This window comes from Bubalus kerabau, chromosome 3 (assembly GCF_029407905.1).
Source record: "Bubalus kerabau isolate K-KA32 ecotype Philippines breed swamp buffalo chromosome 3, PCC_UOA_SB_1v2, whole genome shotgun sequence".
In the NCBI taxonomy this organism is placed as follows: domain Eukaryota; kingdom Metazoa; phylum Chordata; class Mammalia; order Artiodactyla; family Bovidae; genus Bubalus; species Bubalus kerabau.
Genome location: NC_073626.1, coordinates 188,874,842 through 188,892,592, shown reverse-complemented (window position 1 = coordinate 188,892,592; position 17,751 = coordinate 188,874,842). Strand labels below are relative to the sequence as shown.

General features: G+C 61.3%; 1 protein-coding gene across 1 annotated transcript in view; it reads left to right on the top strand.

The window, feature by feature from the left end:
- Positions 1-17,751, top strand: part of ARHGEF10L (Rho guanine nucleotide exchange factor 10 like) — a 153,286-nt gene that overhangs the window by 99,346 nt on the left and 36,189 nt on the right. Inside the window, 4 exon segments of the mRNA XM_055574325.1 lie at positions 727-827; positions 9,174-9,295; positions 14,631-14,717; positions 16,379-16,605. Coding sequence (XP_055430300.1) covers positions 727-827; positions 9,174-9,295; positions 14,631-14,717; positions 16,379-16,605 — 537 coding nt within the window.

Below are 17,751 nucleotides of genomic sequence, written 5' to 3'. Positions count from 1 at the left end.
CCTGAGTGGGGGCTTGAACCTGCGCGTGGCCCTCCCGTTGGCTCCCGGCGCCCTGCTGAGCCGCCCTGCCCCCCCTACCCCATGCCTCCTCCTCTCCACGCCCCACAGGGGGCTCGGGACCCCAGGCCCACCCGCCTCTCCGGGCTGGGGTGGACCACAGGGGTGAGACAAACTCAGAAACAGTGAAGGCGCCCTGCCACTCCGAGGCGAGGTGACAAGGACAGCAGGGACCTCTGCCCCCCAAGCCTGCACACGCCTCTGTCCACTCCCTCCTTCATGCATTCACGTATTGTTCCGCCGACATTTACCAAGCAGCTGTCCTGCATCAGGGGCCAGAACAGGCCCGAGTCACAGGCTCTGGGCTGGGTGTGTGCAGGCGGCTGGCGAGGCCTGCGGAAAGGCTGACCAGTTGGGCCCAGGGTGGCTGCTTGAGTTGCAGCCTGCAGAGGCCCAGAGCCCTGTGGCCTTGCTGGGCCCCTGGCCCGGGCTGGGAGGCTGTGGCCTTGTTGCTCTGGGGACCTACCTGTCCCTGCGGCTGTGGTGGGTGGAGGAACTCTTTCCCCAAGGGACTGAGGCTTGCCAGGCCACCGGCCCCTCTGGCCGTGCTTCCATGCTCTGCACAGACCGCACTCCGTCTCCAGGGCTGGTTGGGGTGGGAGATGGGCTGGCAGTCTCCCGGGGAGCCAGGCCCCATTCCAGCACTCATGCCCTGCTCTCTCACTGAAGGTCCGGCCGCCCCATCAGCTTCATGGTGGTCTTCATCACCCCCAACCCCCTGAGCAAGATCTCCTGGGTCAACAGGTTGCACTTGGCCAAGATCGGACTCCGTGAGTAAAGCCCTAGGGTCGGGGTGGACAGCAGGAGGTTTGGGGTGTGTATATGTGTGGGTACGAGGGGGGCGTTCAGTCTCGGGGGCCACGGGGCTTCTCAGTGAAGGGAGATGCTGTAGCGACCTTGGACATGTCACTTCCCTGCTTGGAGCCTCAGTTTCCCCATCTGTAGGATGGTGGGAGTTGATGGAAAGTTAATTAGTGGTCGCCGGGGGTCTCGGAGCCTCGGTTTCCCCGTCTGTAGGATGGTGGGAGTTGATGGGAAGTTAATTAGTGGTCGCCCGGGGTCTCGGAGCCTCGGTTTCCCCATCTGTAGGATGGTGGGAGTTGATGGGAAGTTAATTAGTGGTCGCCCGGGGTCTCGGAGCCTCGGTTTCCCCGTCTGTAGGATGGTGGGAGTTGATGGAAAGTTAATTAGTGGCCGCCGGGGTCTCGGAGCCTCGGTTTCCCCGTCTGTAGGGTGGCGGGAGTTGATGGGAAGTTAATTAGTGGCCGACCGGGGTCTCGGAGCCTCGGTTTCCCCGTCTGTAGGGTGGGGGGAGTTGATGGGAAGTTAATTAGTGGCCGCCCGGGGTCTGGAAGAGGAGAGGCTGCAGCGTCACCACTAAGGGTGTTTTTGGTGAGAATGATGAAAATGTTCTCAAACTAGAGAGTGGTGATGGTTGCCCAGCTGTGCGCCTATACCAGTGAAATGTACTCTTTATTTAAGGGGTGGATTTTATGGTAGCTGAATTATATCTCAATAAAACAGTTGTACAAAGAATGATGCAGGTTAGACGACACTGATTCTCACCCAGAGGCCTCTTTATAATTCTTTTCTCCTGTGCTGCGCGGTGCTTAGTCGCCCAGTCGTGTCTGACTCTTTGTGACCCCATTGACTGTAGCCTGCCCGGCTCCTCTGTCCATGGGATTCTCCAGGCCAGGATACTGGAGTGGGTTGCCATGCCCTCCTTCAGGGGATCTTCCCAACCCAGGGATCGAACCGAGGCCTTCTGCATTGCAGGCGGATTCTTTACTGTCTGAGCCACCAGGCTCTTTTTCTCCTATGCATCCCCTATGAAATAAGGGACATTTCTATTTATAAAGTGTTTCCTGTGTGGCGAGCCTTTTTCTAAGCATTTTACACATCTCTCTTTCATTTCACATTCGTAGTAACACCACGAGGCAAGTCTGTTGTGAACCCCTGTGTACGGTTGAGAGTCTGAGGCCGAGACAGGCACAGCGACTTGCCGGAGCTCACACGCAGGAGGGGGTTCAGAACCTGGGCAGTCGGCTTTAGAGCCCACTCTTAATTCCTGTTCATTCTACTTCCTCAAGTTGGTGAGCTTCTGTCTGCCAAACTACGTTCGTTAAGCTGTAAGCACTTTATTTGTGCTTTTTTTGAATTGAAAAAAGGCCTGGTTGGTGGCCGATCAGAACCGTTATTGTCTTTGACATGCTAGAATCCCCATATGCCGATTCCAGTCAGTAGCGGCGATTTTGGGGGGTTTGTTTTATTTTATTTTGTCTCTGTTTACTGGTGTGATCTTTTTCGAGACAAGTATTCAATATATATCTCCAATAGATTTAAAAATGTTGCTGGGAAGGGGTCAGGACCTCTGACAAAGGCTTTCATCGTTAAAAATAGTATTGGGTCTCTATAGTTATTTGAGAGGATGAGATGGATGGCATCACTCACTCGATGGACATGAGCTTGAGCAAGCTCCGGGAGTTGGTGATGGACGGGGAGGCCTGGCGTGCTGCAGTCCACGGGGTCGCAAGGAGTCGGGCCCGACTGAGTGAACAGCAACAGTGCAGTGATTTTAGGCACAGGGGACAAGGGCAACGAAAAGCAGGCCACCGTTCTCAAGGAGGTTACAGTTTACACCGGCAGGCGGAGGTTTACGTGAGGAGCAAGCCGACGAGGAGGGGCTGGGGCCGCGAGGCGCGTGGAGCCAACTTGAGAGGGCACAGAGCCTGGGGCCTGGACTGGTCAGGGCGGGCTCTGAAGCTGGGCGGAGGTCCCGGTCCAGTGAGCCAGGCTGTACAGCAAGTGCAAAGGTCCTGAGGTGGCCAGAGCTGGTGCATAGCTGGGTGTGAGGGGAGGCCCGTGGAAATGGGGAGCGGGTTTACTGGAAAGCCAGGGTGAGGTGTACGGAGATTGTCTGGAAGCGGGTGAGGTGTACAGAGATTGTCTGGAAGCGTGGGGGCTTGGTTGCCATGCTGAGAGCCGGAGGGCGGTGTGACCTGATTAACGTTTAAGTGGATCATCTGGCTGCTGCGCAGAGAGGGCGTGGAGGGGGCGGTTGGGGGTGTAGGAGGGGAGTTAGGGGGCGCGGAGGGGGTGTTGGGGGTGTGGGGGGGCATGGACGGGGTATTGGGGGCAGAGGGGGTGTTGGGGGCATGGAGGGGGCAAGGGGTGCAGAGGGGGTGTTGGTGGTGGAGGGGTGCTGAGGGGGGTGGGGGGGTGCGGAGGGGGCGGGGCGCAGAGGGGGTGTTGGTGGGTGGAGGGGCGTGGAGGGGGCGTCGGGGGCGCGGAGGGGTCATTGGGGGGTGTGGAGGGGGTGTTGGGGGCGTGGGGGGCACAGAGGGGGCATGGGGGGTGTGGAGGGGACGGGGCGCAGAGGGGGTGTTGGTGGGTGGAGGGGCGTGGAGGGGGCGTGGGGGTGCGGAGGGGGCGGGGCGCAGAGGGGGTGTTGGGGGTGCGGAGGGGGGTTGGGAGCGTGGAGGAGGTGTTGGGGGCGTGGGGGGCATGGACTGGGGCATTGGGGGGCAGAGGGGCGTTGGGGCATGGAGGGGTGCAGAGGGGCATGGGGGGTGCAGAGGGGGGGGCGCAGAGGGGGCATTGGGGGGTGGAGGGGGTGCGGAGGGGGCGTTGGGGGGTGTGGAGGGAGTGTGGGGCGTGGGGGGCATGGCGGGGGGTGGGGGGTGTGGAGGGGGCGGGGAGCAGAGGGGGTGTTGGTGGGTGGAGGGGGCGTGGGGGTGTGGAGGGGGCGGGTGAAGAGGGGCGTTGGGGGTGCGGAGGGGGCGTTGGGGGACGCGGATGGGGCGTTGGGGGGCGCAGGGAGGTGGGGGAGGAACAGGGAGGAGGCCTGGAGTTGGAGGAGCCGGGATCGGGCCCATCGGGGTCTGGTGCTGACCCACAGGGCCTCCCGCAGGTTGTTCCTGTGACCAGGAGGCCTGCGGACGGTGGAGGAGGGGTCTTAAGCGAGGGTTGCGGTGGATCTTGGCAAGGTGGCCTGCTGCTGGGCGTCGGCTGCACGCTCCAATTCTTCCTGCCCCGTGGGGAGGCATCCAGGGCCTGAGCCCGTGTGCGGACTGTGCCTGTCTCCCGTCCGAAGTTCAGATGCTTTGCCGAGAGGGCCCCGGTTTTGGCGTGAGAGGCGCTTGCTAGTGTCAGCGGCTCCCTTCTCCGTGGCTTGTGAAGACACTCAGCTTGCCACTCCCACGGGTTTCACTGCAGCAAAAGTTTTAATGGAAAGAGAGTCATTTGAAATCTTACTTGAATGCCTGGGCTCCCTGGGGCTTGAATAATTTGCTTGAATATTTTGCCAGTTTGTTTTTTTATCTGCAGTGCCTGGTGCGGGAGGGGGTGGGAATAATATGAGCCTGTTAGAATATGTTAAAACATTTATTCACAAAGGATGTTATTCCTTTAATTTTTTCCCTGTATCTTCCTCTCTCCCTGAGTCCAGTGTGCCGAGATCATAATCCACCAAAGATTGAGAGCAGGGGGCTGGGCAGGGGCCGCTGGGAACTGGGATGGGGGTCAGTTCTACCCTTTGGAAGGGCAGGGGTGCTGGGGGGTCTGGGGACCCCACTGACACCCCAGTGTGGCCGCCGCTGTGCCCTGCGGCCTGAGGAAGGCAGGCTGTCTCCCCTAGCCCTGCCTAGAGCCCCCTGGGCCTCTTCCTGTGCATTTTGGGGTCTGAGCACCACGCGAAGCGGAGCCAGACTGTGTGGGTTCAGTTCCCGGCCCTGCGGTGTCCCAGCTCTGTGATCTCGGACGGACGACTTCACCCTGCATGCCTGGGATTCTCCATCAGAAAATGGGGATGTCCCTGGGGTGTCGGCTGAACGTAGGGGAGATGGTGCGTGGAAGGGGCCGCCCCCAGGAAAGGGGTGTCTGCATCTCCCTGGGCAGTGGTGGGCCTGGGGTCGCATTTGGTGCGGGGGGGGGCCAGGACGCCCTCCCCCTCTCCCTGCCAGTTAGTCTCTGTCCGTTAAGGCTCGGGAAAAGGTTTGTCGATAGGAGGCCCTGGAGATGGGGGTGGGGAAAGGACAGGCTGGGGCTCCCGGCCTCCCTTCCTGCGGCCCCCCAGCCCCTGCGGCTCCGAGTGCTGCATCCGTGGCCCGGGGCCCCTGGAGCCTTTCCCGACAGGGCCTTCCCTGTCCCCACCCCTGGAGGGCCTGGGCCAGGCAGACCCCAGGGCAGTCCCACCATCAGAGAAACAGGTCCCCGCTGGGTCTTCGTTAACCTTCAGCCGTCAGAGGGCGGAGCCAGCACCTGCCCAAGCGCTCGGCGGGAAGCAGTGGGTCTGCTCTGCAGGAGGGCCGAGGGTGCTGGCCCTGGAGCCCCTCTCGGGTTTACCCCAGCCGGGTGACCACGGCCGCCGCCTGGCCTCCCCGGGCCCCAGTGTCTCTGCAGGACAAGATGCGTGTGGGGATGCCCGTGGCCTCGGTCTGCAGCGTCTCCGTGGGGTGGGCAGGTGTGACAGGGGCCTTGGGTTTAGCATGTAGAGCGGGGTAGGCTGGGCTGTCTGCTGGGGGCACCATGAGGGCGAGGTTGCAGGGCCGGGACTGAGCGTCTGGGGAGTGGGAGGCAGGCAGGGCTGGAGATGCTGGGTAGAGCCGGCCAGGGTGGGCGCTCAGCCCGGGGGCGAGGGGTGGTCCAACCTCTTCACTAGGACAGTGATCATAGTGGATTCTATTTCTTTTTAAAAAAAATATGCTTTAAAGAATTATTTATTTCTTTGGCTGCGTCGGGTCTGGGTTGAGGCAGGCCACTTCGTTGCAGTGGGCAGGCTTCTCTCGTTGCGGTGCGTGGGCCTCGCTGTCCTGCGGGATGTGGGATCCCAGTTCTCTGACCAAGGTTCAGATCTCCGTCCCCTGCTTTGCGAGGTCGATTCTTCACCACTGGGCCACCAGGGAAGCCCCTGGGTTCTGTTTCTTGAGTGTCTGGCGCCCCCTGGGTATTAGTGTACAGTCTTCCCGGTGCTCACAACTTCTAACGGTTGGAATTATTTCCCCCGTTTTCCAGACGAGGCCACAGGCTGAGAGAGGTGACGTGTGCGGCTCTGAGCCACGCTGGCAGAGCTGGCAGAGTCAGCCTCTTGCGGCCGGGGGGTGGTCCCGAGGGCTCTGGGGCGCGGGCAAGGACCCCCGAGTTGGGTGGGTGCTGGCGGACACAGCCGATGCTAAATAAGGCCCCACTTAATGTCAGCTGGAAGTCGTGCTTAATGTCACTTACCCAACACGGGCTTTCCGTCTCCGAGGAGGCAGGCTTCTGATTCGGTCTCAGCTGCCCCAGGTTTGTGATGGGAACAATGGCAGCGGCAGATGGGGAACAACAGCCCCATTTTCTGTTAACGTTCCCAGTCGCAGGCAGGGAAGGCACCATCTGGAAGGAGAAGGTCAGATCATTAAAGGAAGAGACAGGATAAATTGCCAGGACTTGATGGGCTGGGAGTGCGTGGAGGGGAGGGGAAGACGGAGCTTGGGGTGACACGGTGATGGGGGAGCGGATGCTTCCACTCATGGAGCTCTGGGCGGGCAGGTGGGCTCGGACCGCTCTCCCGGGCCCTTGCCTGCCGAGGCGGGGGTCCTCGTGACTGTGAGCGCCTTGGGTCCACCTGACTGTGAGTGCCTTGAAAGCAGGGCCAGACTCTGCAGCCTCGCCTGTCTTGACTCACCGCCTGGGCTTTGTCCAGGGGTGGTGGGCGGTCCTAACGTGCCAGGCTGCGTCCCCAGGGCGGGCGGGCTGTCTCAGCTCTCCCCTGTCCTGCAGATGCTGTGCGGGCTGCCTCCGGGGGTTTGTTCCTTGGCTCCTGAGCCCTGTCTTTGCCCCGCCCCCGCCCGCCCTGTGCAAGTGTGAGCTCGCCTGCTGGCTGTGGGAGGGTGCGTGGGGCAGCACCCTGGAAAGTGTGAAGTGCGGTGCACACTGCCATCCGCTCACAGAGGTGCGCGTCCTGGGCTCAGCTTGTCCTTTCCTTGGTGGCCTCTCCTCCCCAGCGGCGGGAACCAGGGCGCGGTGGAGCGGAGCGCCTGGCGCTGGGGGTGCCCCTGGCCCACTCAGGGAGGGAGCTCTTTGCCCAGAGACTCCACCGCTCGAGGGGGTGGGCCGGCACCGGAGCCTCTGCCGGAGCGGGACCTGGTTGTTTGCAAATCCCTGCATTTGTGAACATCCTCGCCTTCTCAGAGAGCCTCGGCGCCTGCCGCCTGGATCCAGCACATAGGCATCACCTTTCTCTAGTGGATGGCAGTCATAAAGCCCCTACGCGGTGTGATTGACGTACAAAGAGCCATGCGTGTTTCATGTACACGACTGGGTGAGTTCAGAGGTAAGCATACCTCGTGAACTCCATCGCCACAGTCTACGCCCTAAACAAACGCATCCTTTGCAAACTGCCCCCCTGCACTCTGTCTTATTATTGTTATTTGTGTGTGTGTGATAAGAACACTTAACATAAGGCTTATCCTCTTAGCAAATGTTAAAGCGCACAGTGTGTGCCCAGGTGCTTCAGTCGCGTCCGGCTCTGTGGCCCCATGGACTGTAGCCGCCAGGCTCCTCTGTCCCTGGGACTCCCCAGGTGAGACTGCTGGAGTGGGTTACCATGCCCTCCTCCAGGGGATCTTCCCAACCCAGGGGTTGAACTCGTGTCGCTTACGTCTGCTGCATCGACAGGCGGGTTCTTTACCGCTAGCACCAGCTGGGAATCCCAAAGCACATAATTCAGAACTGTTGACTGTAGGCCATGCAGATGATCTCTGGGATTTATTCATCTTGTGAAAACAAAGCTTCATGCCGTTCCCAGTTAGCCCTATTTCTCCAGCGCTTTCCCTGGGCTGAGTGGGGCTTGGGGAGGTGACTGCTCTTGGAGGCCATCATTCTGATTTGACTAATCCGGAAAATGGGGCTCAGGGATGAAGCTTCGTTCATGCCACACAAGGGCATGAGAGTCCGCTGTGCGTGCCATGCCGTGTGAAGGATGGAGTGGAGTGGAGGAGGAGGTGTGGGAAGTTTCAGCCTTCACAGAAAACGGGTGTAGTGGGAGGCCGGTGGACACACGAGGACTTGAAACACACGTGCACGTGCATTCACACGTGTACACACGTTTACTTGTGCGCCTGTGCACACATGCACACAGAGGGAAAAAGACGCAAGCCTATTAATAAAAGCCCGAAATGGTGGTCAGGGCCATTGTGCACACCCGTAGTGCTGAGACAGAAAGCGATGGAGGTGGGGGAATGGGGCGATGGTCAGTTGAGGCCTTTCTGAGAAGGCGGGGGCTCAGCGTCAGCCTCAGCGAGGAGCCGAGCCGGCCCTGGAGAGGGCGGAGGGCAGAGGGCAGAGGTCCGCCCTCCTGCGGGCTCGTCCCGTTTCAGCCGCAGAGGAAAGCCTAGCACAGTGGGGCCTGCTGCCGGGGTGAGGCTGACAGGGAAGGAGGGTCCTCGCAGCTCTTCTGGAGGAGTCTGGATTTTATTGCAGGTGGACGAGGACCCGGCAGAAGAGGGGAACCGCGGGGTCGGGGAGAGGCTCAGCAGGACGGCGCTGGCTGCCGCAGGGAGGGCGGGCTGCAGGGGGCAGCAGTGAGCATCCAGGCGGCTGGGTCAGCACGTGGGCGCGGTCTTGGGGGGGGCCCCCCGTGGACCACTTCATCCTGTCTCTCATGGGCCCTCCCCACCCCCTTCCTCTGGCGCAGGGGAGGAGAACCAGCCGGCGGGCTGCAGGGGTAGCAGTGAGCGTCCAGCTGGCGGGGTCAGCATGTGGGCGCAGTCTGGGGGGGCCCTTAGTGGACCACTTCGTCCCGTCTCTAACGGGCCCTCCCCACCCTGGTCCTCTCGCGCGGGGGAGGAGAACCAGCCGGGCTGGCTGTAGGGGGCAGCAGTGGGCATCCAGGTGGCGGGGGTCAGCACGTGGGTGCCGGCTTCCAGGCCCCGTGGACCACATCGTCCAGTCTCTAACGGGCCCTCCCACCCCCATCCTCCCGCACAGGGGAGGAGAACCAGTCTGCAGGCTGCAGGGGCAGCAGTGAGCATCCAGGCGGTGGGGTCAGCACGTGGGCGCGGTCTGGGGGGGTGCCCTCGTGGACGACTTCCTCCCATCTCTAATGGGGCCCTCCCCATCCCCTTCTTCTCGAGCAGGGGAGGAGAACCAGCCGGGCTGGCTGTGTCCGGATGAGGACAAGCAGAGCAGAGCCCCGTTCTGGTGCCCGATCCTGGCCTGCTGCGTTCCCGCCTTCTCCTTCAGGGGCCTCAGCCTGCAGGTGAGTGCACGTGGGGGCGGTCGGAGCGCCCGGGTGGGGGGCCCAAGGCAGGGGAGGCCCAGCTGCCACCCCAGCTTCTCCACGTAGGGCCCATGGGGTTGCTCTCGGGGTCGGCGTCCCCCCAGAGAAGGGCGCAGGCAACCTCTGTGGGTCAGGGAACCGACAGTTGAGTCGTTCTAACCTAACAGACAGCAGCGATCTGTCAGCTGATGGCGTGATGCCCGCTCAGCAGACAAACTGGAACGCACCTGACCGCTGTGCCCTGCTTGGGAGGTTTCACCTCTTACGACGTTGCTGGGGCAGCCGGCTTTGGCTCCACGGCCATCACCCCTCTCAGTGCTTTGCCATTACTTGCTAGTTTTATTATTTATAAGAACCCCATGAGGAGATGTCTCTAGGTCTCCTTCGCAGTAAAGGCTCAGATGACATGATTTTTTTTTTTAATGTCATGGCCAGTGAGGATGACAGGAACAGGAATCTGGTTCCCTGGAGCCTGCACCCCTGGCCGTAAGCACAGGCGGTTACCACCACGTCCCACCCACCCCCTCAGCAAACAAGAGCAAAGAGTGCTGCGTGGTATAAAGAGAATAAATCAGATACAGTGAAAACAGAGATGGGGGCATGTAGTTAGGAGAAGGCAATGGCACCCCACTCCAGTACTCTGGCCTGGAAAATCCCATGGACGGAGGAGCCTGGTAGGCTGCAGTCCATGAGGTCGCTAAGAGTTGGACAGGACTGAGCGACTTCACTTTCACTTTTCACCTTCATGCATTGGAGAAGGAAATGGCAACCCACTCCAGTGTTCTTGCCTGGAGAATCCCAGGGACGGGGGGGCCTCGTGGGCTGCCGTCTATGGGGTCGCACAGAGTCGGACACGACTGAAGCGACTTAGCAGCAGCAGCAGTTAGGGGGTCAGAGAGGGCCTCTCAGAGGTGGTGGCGTATAAACTGAGGCCCTGTTGGTAAGGAGGACCCAACCATGGGAGGGCCCAGGGGGAGAAAATTCAAATCAAACAAACCGACACAGAAGCCTGCCATTGGAGCCGTCGGGGCAGCTGGCGTGGCCGTGGCTCCGGGAGCCAGCAGGGGAGGCTGGGCTCTGAAGCCCGACGGTGGGTGAGCTGGTTCAGCTGGCCTTGCAGGCTGCATCGGGTTTGGATTTCATCCTCAGAGCAAGGAAAAACCAAGCATGGCGCCAGTCGGGACCAGCGGGACCTGGTTTGCCTTTTGGAAGGATCATTAGACACTTCCGGCCGATGTGCGGGAGGGCACTGTGGACCCGGAGGGGCTAGGACGGGAGGCTGAGACCCTTGCAGAGCTCGGTGCCGGGGTCCCGCTGAGCTGGGCCGGGACTTGGTGCAGGTGGAGGGAGGCCAGGGTGAACGGAGACCAGGGCGGCTGTGGCGAGGTGAGAGAGGCACTGATCGTCAACGTAAGTGATGTTCTATTGCAACACTTAAAGAAAAAACTCAGACCAGCGCACTGTGGGCTTGGCTTGCCTGCCTTTTTTTTTTTTAAGTGAATAAAGAGCCAGGATTAGGAAGGCAGCATCCAGTCCTGCCTTTATTTCCGTTCTTAATAATTGTTCACCAATGATGTTTTGTGTGTGGGAGCTAAATTTTTATTGTAAGAACTTAGGTTGAAACGTTTTCTTGATGTCTGAGTATTGTGGCCCCCCTGAAGGGGTGTCCCCGGGGTGAGCACCCTGCTCTCCTCCCCCTGGTCCTGGCCCTGGTGGAGGCAGTGGGCGGGGGGCCTTGGGGACAGGTTTGGGCAGTGCTCTGGGCTCGGACTGGCTGAACTGGTGAGAAGGTGGGGCTGGGGGTGAAGGAGACGAAGAACTTGCCGGGTCTTTGGCTTTTGCTCCTGAAAGCTGGGCTCGGTGGGGTGCTGGGCCCTGTGCCACAGCCTGATTTAAGGGTTCAGTGAGTCAGGCTCCTCACTGCGAGCTGGACTCCTGGCCAGTGCTCGGTGGACAGTGGCCGCACCGCTGTGCTGTGCTCAGTCGCTGTCACGTAGCGGTAACGCTGACGACAATGAACACGACAGGGACGTCACTTAAAGCCCTTCAGCCGTGACGACCGCACATCGCGTGCGGACGCGAGAGCTGCACCATGAAGAAGGCTGAGCGCCAGGAGTTGATGCTTGTGAACTGTGGTGTTCGAGAAACTCTTGAGAGTCCCTTGGACTGCAAGGAGATCCAACCAGTCCATCCTAAAGGAGAGCAGTCCTGGGTGTTCATTGGAAGGACTGATGCTGAAGCTGAAGCTCTAATACATTGGCCACCTGATGCGAAGAGCTGACTCATTTGAAAAGACCCTGATTCTGGGAAAGATTGAGGGCAGGAGGAGAAGGGGACGACAGAGGATGAGATGGTTGGATGGCATCACTGACTCAATGGACATGAGTTTGAGGAAGCTCCGGAGTTGGTGATGGACAGGGAGGCTGGTGTGCTGCAATCCATGGGGTCGCAAAGAGTCAGACATGACTGAGCAACTGAACTGACCTGACCTGAGTCTTGACCACAAGGGGCGGGTCCTTCTGGGACATGTCTGCAGCAGGCTCTGCTCTGGGCCTTTCCCGTAGATGGACTCCGTGACCCCCAGCCACCCTGAGACGGGGATCCAGGGGCCGTCACTTGCTCATGGCCCTGGGAAGGGGAGTGCCCTGACCCTTGCCCCATCCTTCTCCTCCCCCTGTCTCCCCGGGCCTTGGCTGGCACGTGGCCAGCGCAGTTCCCCGTCAGACATCGCCGGCCTCTGTGGGCCTCCAGTCCTGACCCCATTAGTAAGGGGCTGCCTGCGGGGTCCTGCCGGCTCTTGCCCCGGGGCACAGTCTGTGGGCCGTGGGGCGGATTCCGGTCCCCTCGCCTGTGGCTCTCCTGACCCTAGCGGATCCCATGGAGAAGGACTTCTGGGTGCGGAATGCATCATCCCGTCTCCCCCCAGGGCGCTGGACCTCTGCGGGATGCAGGACGCAGGTGACCTGACAGGTCACGCCCGGGGTGGAGGCGTCCCAGACAGACTGCTGCCCCAGGGCCTCCCTGAAAGGACGCTCCCCGACCCGGGTGGGGAGCCACCCACCTCCTGTCACCAGGGGGTCTTCGCCACGTGAAGCCCTTGGGGCTGAAAGCACCCTCAGCCCTACTGGTTTCGTGGTTTGGGGGGCTTTCCGATGGCCTGCTTGCTGAGGTGGGAGGAGGTCCTTCTTGGACTTGGGCTCCATCTGAGCTATAGGCCCGTCCGTGGAGGGCGACGGGGGGGGAAGGGGAAGGCTCAAGGCAGACCCATTTCCCCCCTTGGGCTGAGGTTCCATGACAGGCCTGCCAGGGGAGAGGGGCTCGGGGCGTGGTGGGCTGCTGCCCACTCCAGGCAGCTCTCGTATACAGGGGTCTCGGGGGCCTGAGGGCTGCAGCCCAGAGCTGCAGAGGCAGGCTTGCTCGGGCCTCAGCGCACCAAGTGGCCTCAGTGCTGGCTGCCAGCCCCGTCAGCCAGAGTGACCGTCGGTGGGCCCGTCCCCGCCTCTGCCCAGTTGCTGGTCTGGTACAGCCCCTCCCCCACAGTGCTGTTCAGCGGATGGAGTTACTGCCGTCAAGTGCTAACATGTCCCACCAGAGGCCCTCCTGACCAGTGACCGCTGCTGGGTGCCCCGCCCCTGCCAAGGGCGTTATGCCCACCATCTCTAGTCAGGGTCCTGCCGAGATGCCGGGGTCCCCATGACCAGGAGGAACTGGTCCGTGGGGTCACCCAGCTGGTGGCACTTCCCAGGCGGCCTCAGTGGGGCAGGAAACCTAAGAGGCCTGGGTCGGATCCCTGGGTCGGGAAGATCCCCCTGGAGGGGGCGTGGCAACCCACCCTAGTGTTCTTGCCTGAAGAATCCCATGGACAGAGGAGCCTGGCGGGCTGCGGTCCATGGGGTCGCAAAGTCGGACACGACCGCGGTGACTCGGCACGCATGCTGGTAGCAGATGCGCTGGGACTGGAGCCCACTGCCCGCACCCAGAGCCCGCCGTGCTCTCCCTGCTCCGCGTGGGGCTCCTTGGTTCTTGGAAGCCAGCTTCCTGTCACGGGCAACCCTTCTGGGTCCAGAGCCCGGCCCATTCAAGGAGCCTTCGAGTCTTTGTCCCCGTCTTGGGCCCAGGCTCTGCTGACTGGCTGGCGTCCGGCCCACTGGGGTTGCCATGGAAACACCCGAGCCAGGCTGCGGTTGCCCCCCACCCCCCGCCCCAAATCCAAGGGGAGAGGAGCAGGAAGGGCCAGGCCCTGAGCGGGCTGTGGTCCCCCAAGAGGCGGGGTGAGGGGGCAGGGCCTGAGGGCATCCGGGAGCCAGGTGTGAGCTCCTGGCCCGGCCCACGCTGTCCCCAGGGGGCCACGGCTCCAGCGTGTTAACGGAAAAGAGCACCAGCCATTCCCTGCTGTGTGACCCTGAGCCAGTCACGTCCCCCCGCCCTCCAACTTCACGTTTGCCGGCCGCTCAGCACGGGGGCTGCGGGAGGTGACCCTTTGGGTCCCCTCAGCTGTGGCCTTTAGAGGCTTCCTTGTCAGATCACCGCAGCGGGGCCGGCACGAGCAGGCCGCGGGCGCCAGCAGAGGGCAGCACCTGCCTGCTCAAAGGCCCGCCCCGCGGTGGCCGCGTCCTCCCCGGGGGCACCTCCGCCCTCCCCAGCCAGCCTCCTCCTTTGGTCTGGCTGGAGTTTTCAGCAAGGCCCCTGAAAGGGCCAGGCCCTCCCCTCACACTGCCGTCCTGGCCAGAGACGTGGACGGCAGATTTAGTTCAGGAACAGGCCCGAGGGCCGCTGGCGTGGGGTTGGGGGCCGCTGATGCCGAGGAGTGAGCAGCCGGCGGTCCTCAGGGACAGCCCCGCGCAGACGGAGCCCCCGGACTGCGGACCGGCCTCTGGTCCTGGCGGGGTCGGCCGAGCAGGGCTCTGCTGGCCTGGGACCCCTCCGCCGTGCTGCTCTGGGGGACACGGGGGCCAGGGGTGAGGGTGCGTGCCGCCCCCGTGGCCTCGGGCAGGTGCTTATCTTCTGTGGACCTTGTCTTCCCTGCGTATGAAATACGAGGGCTGCACTTCGTGGTTTTCAGCAAAGCCCAGTTTGGAAAGAGTTTCATTCAGGCTCCAGAAGGTTCCAGGAGGGCGGAGGTCCCCTGTGAGTGCCTGGGGACTGCCAGGGAGGAACCTGCCTCTCCCTGGCCCCACCCTCAGGGGCCTGGCTGGGGGCCTGAAGGGGATGCAGGAACCGGCAGGTCTAACAGCCTGACAGACGTCCAGGCCCAGGTCGTCAGCATCTCCGGCACCTCAGTGTTCACCCCTGTGTATGCCGTCTGTCTCTGCAGCTCGGGGCCCTGGTCCACAGTCCCGTCAGCTGTCCTCTGCTGGGCTTCTCAGCTGTCAGCACCTCCCTCCCACAGGGCTACCTCTGGGTGAGTAACCCCCACGTCCAGCCGGGGCCTCGGGCCTCAGGGCACGAGCCAGGGGAGGCACGGGGAGGGGGGCGGTGGTGCTGGAGAAAGCGGCCAGCCCGTGGGCCCCGTTTTGCACACCCTCGCCCAGCAAGGTCTTCTGGGGACTTCCGCTGCAGGCTCTGTGCTCAGAGCTGGCACGTGTGACCTCAGCAGGAACAACAGAAAGCCAGGGGACTGATCAGAGAGTAGGATTCTTGTGACTGTCCTTGGTGCTGTGACGGACATGAACTTAGCAGTGCGGAGTATCTGGATGGCAGGTCTTCCCCCCGGGCGTCAGGAGGCAGGGCTGCCCTTCTCTCTCAGAGATTCCAGCCCACCTTTCTGCACCGGGGTTCCGCAGAGCCTGCCTTGATCCACTCAGCGCTTTGCTCCCCATGTGGCTCGCGGTACAGACTGTGGCCTCCTGTAGGTCCCAGCCTCACCACCCCTCCAGTCAGTCTCCAGGCATTCAGGCAGGGAAACCCTGGCTTACCCTTCAGGGTCCAGCCCAACTGTCCCTTCTGAGGATGATTTCTTCTTCACTGGCGTCCAGTGTCTAGTATATGGTGTATCTACCCATCCACTATCCTTCCATCCACCTATCTATCTGTATCCTTCCATCCATCCATCCAGCCTTATAATCATCTGTTCATCTACCCATCCATCCATCATCCATCCATTCATTCAGTTAGTCGCTCTCCCTTCCATCCATCTGTTGATCCATCCATCCATCCATCATCCATCAGTCCTTGTAACCATGTGTCCACCCTTCTATCCATCCATCCGTCATTCATCATCCATTCACCCAGTCTTCTATCCCGTCTGTCCATTCTTCTGTCCATCCATCCTTGTGATCATCCATCCATCTATCATCCATCAGTCCTTGTAACCATCTGTCCGCCCTTCTATCCATCCATCTGTCATTCATCATCCATTCACCCAGTCTTCTATCCCGTCCATCCATTCTTCTATCCATCCATCCTTGTGATCATCCATCCATCCATCCATCCATCATCCATCAGTCCTTGTAACCATCTGTCTACCCTTCTATCCATCCATCCACCCAGTCTTCTATCCCGTCCATCTGTTCTTCTATCCATCCATCCTTGTGATCATCCATCCATCCATCCATCCATCATCCATCAGTCCTTGTAACCATCTGTCCACTCTTCTATCCATCCGTTCACCCAGTCTTCTATCCCGTCTGTCTGTTCTTCTGTCCATCCATCCTTGTGATCATCCATCCATCCCTCCATCCATTCAGCAGGGATATAATGAGTGTCTACCATGTGCTGAATGCAGAGACGAAGCTGAAGGAGACAGGGCAGAGTGTACGCTCGCTCTCTGTTGCTTGAAATTTACCTTAAAGATAAGGAAATAGAAAGCTGGCTGGGTACCTAGTCCACCTCAGCTCTTTTCCTGGTTTTCTTCGGGCCCCGGATCTCACTTGTTGCCGTGGCAGCTGGGAACACGTGGCCTTCAGTGACAGCAGGATGCCTGTGGGCAGGAGAGGGCATGTTTCTTTTGGTGCCTAAGCCCCGTGACAAGCAGATGCTGGGGGTGGGTCAGTGGGGGCAGGGGCTGCGTCTGCGTCTGCCAACGAGACGCTCACCTGACGGCCTTTCTGGTCTCTGCCGTAGGTTGGAGGCGGGCAGGAGGGGGCGGGGGGCCAGGTAGAGATCTTCTCCCTGAACCGGCCCTCGCCCCGCACGGTCAAGTCCTTCCCACTGGCAGCCCCCGTGCTCTGCATGGAGTACATTCCAGAGCCAGAGGAGGGCGACGGCAGAGACAGAGACAAGGGCTGCCCCGCTGCTGACGCCTCGGCCGGGGTGCACCCCACCATCTGCCTCGGGCTGCAGGACGGCAGGTGAGGGGCCTGGGCCAGGGCGGGCTGGGCACCCTGGGCACTGCCCCTCCAGCTTCGCTCCTCACCCCCAACATTCGGTGCCCCTGGTTGGGAGCAGGAGGTGGGGGCCAGGAGCAGGAAGTGGGGGCCTGGAGTGGGAAGTGGGGGCCAGGGGCAGGAAGTGGGGGCCCAGAGCAGGAAGAGGGGAGCAGGAGCAGGAAGTGGGGTCCACAATGCCCAGCCAGTGTCAGGAGCTGCTCTGTGCCACCCGGCTTCCTCCTGGTAGTGTGGTGCCACGGGCGACGCTGGCTTCGGTGCCGGGCAGAGCTGGGTTTGGGGCCTGTACTTCCGTGTGCTGTGTGACCGCTCTGTGAAGGGTGTTACCCCCCCACATGTGGGGCTGCTGTGAGCGCCCACCAGGACGTGGGCCACGTGAAGACTTCAGCTCCCTTTGCTGTCATTGGCCGTGTCCACCCGTCTGTGGCCTCAGCTGGCCTTGCAGGGCAGGTGAGGGTGCGGAGTGTGCCCAGGGTATGAGACCTGCTGGCAGAGGGCGCTCCCCCCTTGTAAGACCTGCCTGGAGCTGGTGAGTCAGCAAACACTTCCGTGCAGCAGGGGCCGCCCCTGGCAGAGCCTGGCCTGCTGGAAGGCCCAGCCATGTGGATGGAGGGTGAATATTCACCCCGTTAACTGGACTGGGAACACGGTTGGAAGAGGACCCTGGGATGGGCTGCAGCCCCGCACCCTCGTGCCCGCGTGGCTCCTCGCACCTGCCGCAGGGTCCGGGGATGTTACGCACACCTGCTGTGTGCTGCTCCTGGGCCGGGAGCGCGAGCCTCGCGGTGGCCCGTTTCCCGCGCAGCAGCCGGGGGAGGAGCCGGGGTTCTAAGTATACTTGGAACCAACTTGGAGGCGCTAGAGCTTCATGCCGTCCAGGTCTGGGTTCACGGAACCCAGGGGCCTGGTGAACGCTTTTTGCTTTTAATGAGATCAAACTACATAAAGTTTATCATTTTAGCCGTTAAAAATCACGCAGTTCAGAGGTTTCCAGTACATTCATGATGCGTGGCCATCACCCCTACTTATTTCTATAACATTCTCGTCACATCCCCCAGAACCTCTGCATCACCTCACATTCCCTGCCCCAGCCCCTGGGAACCACTCATC